The 4,445-nt window shown below is 43.6% G+C and overlaps 1 protein-coding gene across 1 annotated transcript in view; it reads right to left on the bottom strand.

The window, feature by feature from the left end:
* Positions 1-4,445, bottom strand: part of WWC1 (WW and C2 domain containing 1) — a 36,910-nt gene that overhangs the window by 13,426 nt on the left and 19,039 nt on the right. The window contains exon 10 of the mRNA XM_009069481.1: positions 3,336-3,874. Within this exon, the coding sequence (XP_009067729.1) occupies positions 3,336-3,874 (539 nt within the window). The remainder of the gene's footprint in view (positions 1-3,335; positions 3,875-4,445) is intronic.

Below are 4,445 nucleotides of genomic sequence, written 5' to 3'. Positions count from 1 at the left end.
GAAAAGGAGATAAGGAAGAGAAACCAAGGAAGAGAAACCAAGGAGTTTTGCACAGAGGTGTTATCTCATGTAAATTTATTGTGCTACAAAACAGGGAAAGATATGCCCTGGAAACTTCTGCAAATTCTGCACCTTTTCACTTGAACATTTCTGTGGAGAGATGTTTCAGCCAAGAATCTGGAGAACTCAGTCTGCCAACATGGCTAACAAGTGCTGGGACGCACCCAGCTCATAGCGCTCCATCACTGTCAGGGCTGTAGGAGACCTGCTCCAAGAGTGAGGAGGTGCCATGTGCCACCCTGGGAGCAGCTGTAACCCATAGCAGCAGTGCAATGCACTCCTCTCCAAGGGGCTTTTGTTTTTCAGAAGTGAAAAGTCCATAGACTTAGGAAAGCACATGCCCCCAAACCAATAGATGGTTTCCATTGCATATTTTCTTTATGACAAAGCAAGTTTAGGTTTTGGTTGGGTTTTTTCGGGCTTTGACTTTGTCTTTAGGAGTTTTTTTGCGAGTGTTTGTTGTTTTTTCTTCAGAAAGCCACTTAAAGAATTAAAACCAGCTTAGAATAAACTGGTGGAAAAAGTGTGCAAGCTTGACACAGGGTTATGGAATACCATAAGGACTTGTTCTACAGCCAACAGTAGAGGGTGCTGCAGGTAACACCAATCCATTGAGACACCTGTGCCATTTGGGCCCATTTATCCATGGATTTTTCGACACTACTGCTGAATGGCATTTTTCATCTTGGTATTCCCATGGAACCACTGGACAGAAATAAATGTCCAAATCTTCTCCCCATAGGCCAGTACACATGAATAGAAGTTAGCATCTCTAACACAATGTATCAGTCACTATCTGAAACAAATGGATTCATTTAATACTGACATTCACATTTTAATCCATCCTCCCTCCTGCCGTGTGAAGGGCCTGGCCCCTGCTGTGCTCTGGACCACAGGCTGCGCCGGAGGTGCGTGGGCAGGGTCAAAACTATGCTGCTTCTTTCCTCAATGCTGCTTTGTACCTCTAGTCCATGGTTTTAATATGAGAATAACTTCTTCCCTGCTGGCTGGCTTTCTAGATCAGGTTGTTTGAGTTTTACACACCACTCTCAGAGATGCTGCTCTGGGAATCCCTGTGGATGAGGCCTGCATACAGGGAAAGACACTGCAGGTTGGCTTCCAGACCCTTATCCTCCTTTTCTCCTTCAGTTACCAATGCCATCTAGTAATTTCAACCCAGAAAGCCTCAGTTTTGACCACTTCCCCTGAGCACCTTGGGGCCAAGGGGGGGTGAACACACAGAGGGTGCACAGAACCCAGCAATGAAGCATGTCTCTGTATAGCAGAGTGCTGAAGAGTAAACCTGAATAAAGATGAACAGTTCCCTGAAAAGGGTTCATTGTGCAGCCATCCTTTTCCTTACTGTTTTTGCAAAAGACTTAGAAGTTCAGCCCTGCAAGTCTTAAACTATTTCATGCAGCTAATTATCAGACAATTTGGATTTTCAATTTTTAGCCTTAAGTCTCTGAAGAGGTATCACACTAGAAAGAAAGCTTATGGAAGAGTTCAGAACTGACTCAACTCTCTTCCATATTTCCAAGCAGGCAGATAACACTACCTTTTTTTCCCCACTCATATCAAGAACTTAAAGTTTGTCCTTCTCTTCCTGTCATTTTCCTTTCCATGGGCCCTCCTGGACACACCATGACAATGCCTTGAAGAGCCATGTCATGCACTGTCCTCACATCCACACCGTTTCCTCAGAGAATGCTGGACTCTGCCAGACTCCAGGCCCTGCTGTTAGTTCCACCTGAATCACTCAGGTATTCTTCAGATGAGAAAGGAAACCTTATTTCAGTCTCCAAGGTTCTGTTCTAACAGAAAGGAAAAGCAAATCCCTCAGATATATACTACTCAGCTCTACTTACAGAACACGTGAGCATGCTTTGCCCACGAGGCCAAGTACTGACTGCCCCAGATCCAGCCACCGTGTTTTGGGTACTACACTGAACCACCCCCCCCAAAATGCCTGAGGAACAAAATCTCATCTCGTTATTGCCCTGAAATAAACTACTTATGGTGATTATTTTGTCTGCTGACTGGCTAACAGCAGTAATCACTTAATCTGCTTAACACCTGAGCTTTCACTTTAACAGCCTTGGCAAATCTTGAAGAGCTAAAAAGGTTAAAACTAATCAGTGCCCAGTTATAATAAGAATAATTAGTGTTTCCTACTCAAATGCATAATACTTCTTGCTTGCAGGAAAATGGTAGCTCAAAGGGGGAAGATTTGCCCTGGTGTCTTTTATTGTGTTTTAAATAGTGTCAGCCTTCTTAATGCAGAAGGCAGTGGTAAAGTGGTACTAGTTCCCTTTATCTACACAGTCTGTTCTATAATCCTATGAAAAACAGAAACAAACTGCAGAGCTGGTTCATAGGACTATAGCTGGCAAGTTTATATTGCCTTTAAAGTTCTTCTTCACTGCAGCTACAAATCCAGTCCTTTCACTCACTGGATTTAACCCAACTACAGCCACAAGGGCTTCAGAGAGGCCCTAGCATGAGTGCCCTGACTGTGCCTACTGCTTTTCATCCGCTTCAGCCCAGCCCTCAATTCTAAAAGAGGATGAACCCTTCCCACCCACCAATAAGCCATATGCATATATGAGAACATCCACTCTCTCTACATGTCTTATTTTATCATGCTCACAATCTAAACACGTTTTTGTTGCTAAGAGACCATCCGCCTCAAAACAGCAGAATTCAAGCACAGCCTTGACATGTCTGCTCAGCTGAAATTAATAAATTCATTGCCACTCATTTACTGGGAACCAGAGTAAGATCTTATGCACACTGATGTGGCAGGGAAGGATTACTAGTATAATTTGTTAACTATTAAGCTAAATGGCTTTCCCAGAACCTCCTCAAAAGCTTGGTCAAAAAGTTTGCGTCAATGTGGCATTATGTGTCTCCCAGACCCACAACACTAGATGACATTCTGAATAGTTTAGTGCCAAATTAAACCAGGAATCCCACCACAATCATTTATATTTGCACATGAAATCCCTGTGATTTGTGTACACATGTGTATAAGTACAATAAAAACACACCTAAATAGTCTTCTGCAAGACTCATCAGAGCAGCAGTGTTTTTTGTGTACAAATTAAAATCCCAACCCTTCCTCCCCAACAAGACAGAACACACAGTTGAAAACACTTTTCAACATAAAGACATCAAGATGACAGACAGCTCTTTAAACACTTGCTTCTCAACGCTTTATGAACAACATTAAAAATAAATGCATGCATGTGCATGCAAATCTTTTCTTACCATACCTTGACCTAGATGCTTATCTCCTGCTCTAGGCTCTTCCAGTCTACAGTTGCCACTCCCAGTGTTTAGGGTGAGTTCTGAGAGATTTGTACTTATGTCTGCATCATCAAAATCCATATGGCTTGAAAAGGCATCACCAGTTAAGAGTGGGTCTATCACCAGTGGAGAGCAAGGTGGAGATGGAGAAGAGAGAGATGACCTTGGAGATAGGGATGTCATGGATTTTGGAGTACCAGACAAGGATCTCAGGGCCTGTATGCGACTCGTAGTATCTGCTTTGTGAGTTTTTGCTACTTCGTTTTCGTGAATGGTGGTGATACAGCCTGATGGTCTAAAGCCAATGGCTCCTTCTAAGAGCAAGTCAAGCTTGTTTTGATATTCTGAGTCCAACTGCTCCAACTGCTCCAAGTGCTCGTAGTAGAGATCAGTGAAACTGGCTGAGGTGGATGAATCCTGGCTGGAGGTGGCAAGAGATCCTCTGCTAGATGCAAGAGAACCAGGGCTGCTGCTCGAGGAGAGGGAAAGCATGCTCGTGGAGAGACTGAAGGAAACAAGTCAGAAAACCATTACACATTAGCTTCTGATTTCTCATGAAAACATTGCAATGTCACCAAATCTCTAAGCCCACGTGGTCCATTTTGCTTTGTTAGCTCAGGCCATACGCATTAGTCCCCACAGCAATCCAGAACCACAGTCTGCGCAGCGGCAACGCTGGGTCACTTCTCAAGAGAAATAGTATCAGTCCTGCACGTTTTTCTACTCACCATATCAAACTTGGAAGAGTTCTTGTTTAGCCAAAACAACTCTAATGAACAGTTTCAAATCAATTAAAATTAGTGACACCACCCTCCTCCCACATCTGTCTGCAAAACAGCTATGCTTCCTGTTAATCTCCAAAGCAGACCACGAAAACCAGCAAGGCTCATGCAAGAAGATGAAGTTATTGCAATGAAGTGTCTGACCATATGGAAATTGTCTTCCATTTGCCTCAATCTTGGACCTGCAGCCAAAAGGCAGCATCACAGCTGCCTGGAACTGGCTCTCAGAGATCACAACAGCCAGTGGTTCCCAGAAAACTGGCAGGATTTACCTACATGAAAGACTGCTACATG

Source organism: Acanthisitta chloris, unplaced genomic scaffold, assembly GCF_000695815.1.
Source record: "Acanthisitta chloris isolate BGI_N310 unplaced genomic scaffold, ASM69581v1 scaffold36470, whole genome shotgun sequence".
In the NCBI taxonomy this organism is placed as follows: Eukaryota; Metazoa; Chordata; class Aves; order Passeriformes; family Acanthisittidae; genus Acanthisitta; species Acanthisitta chloris.
This window is presented reverse-complemented; position numbering and strand designations above follow the sequence as displayed.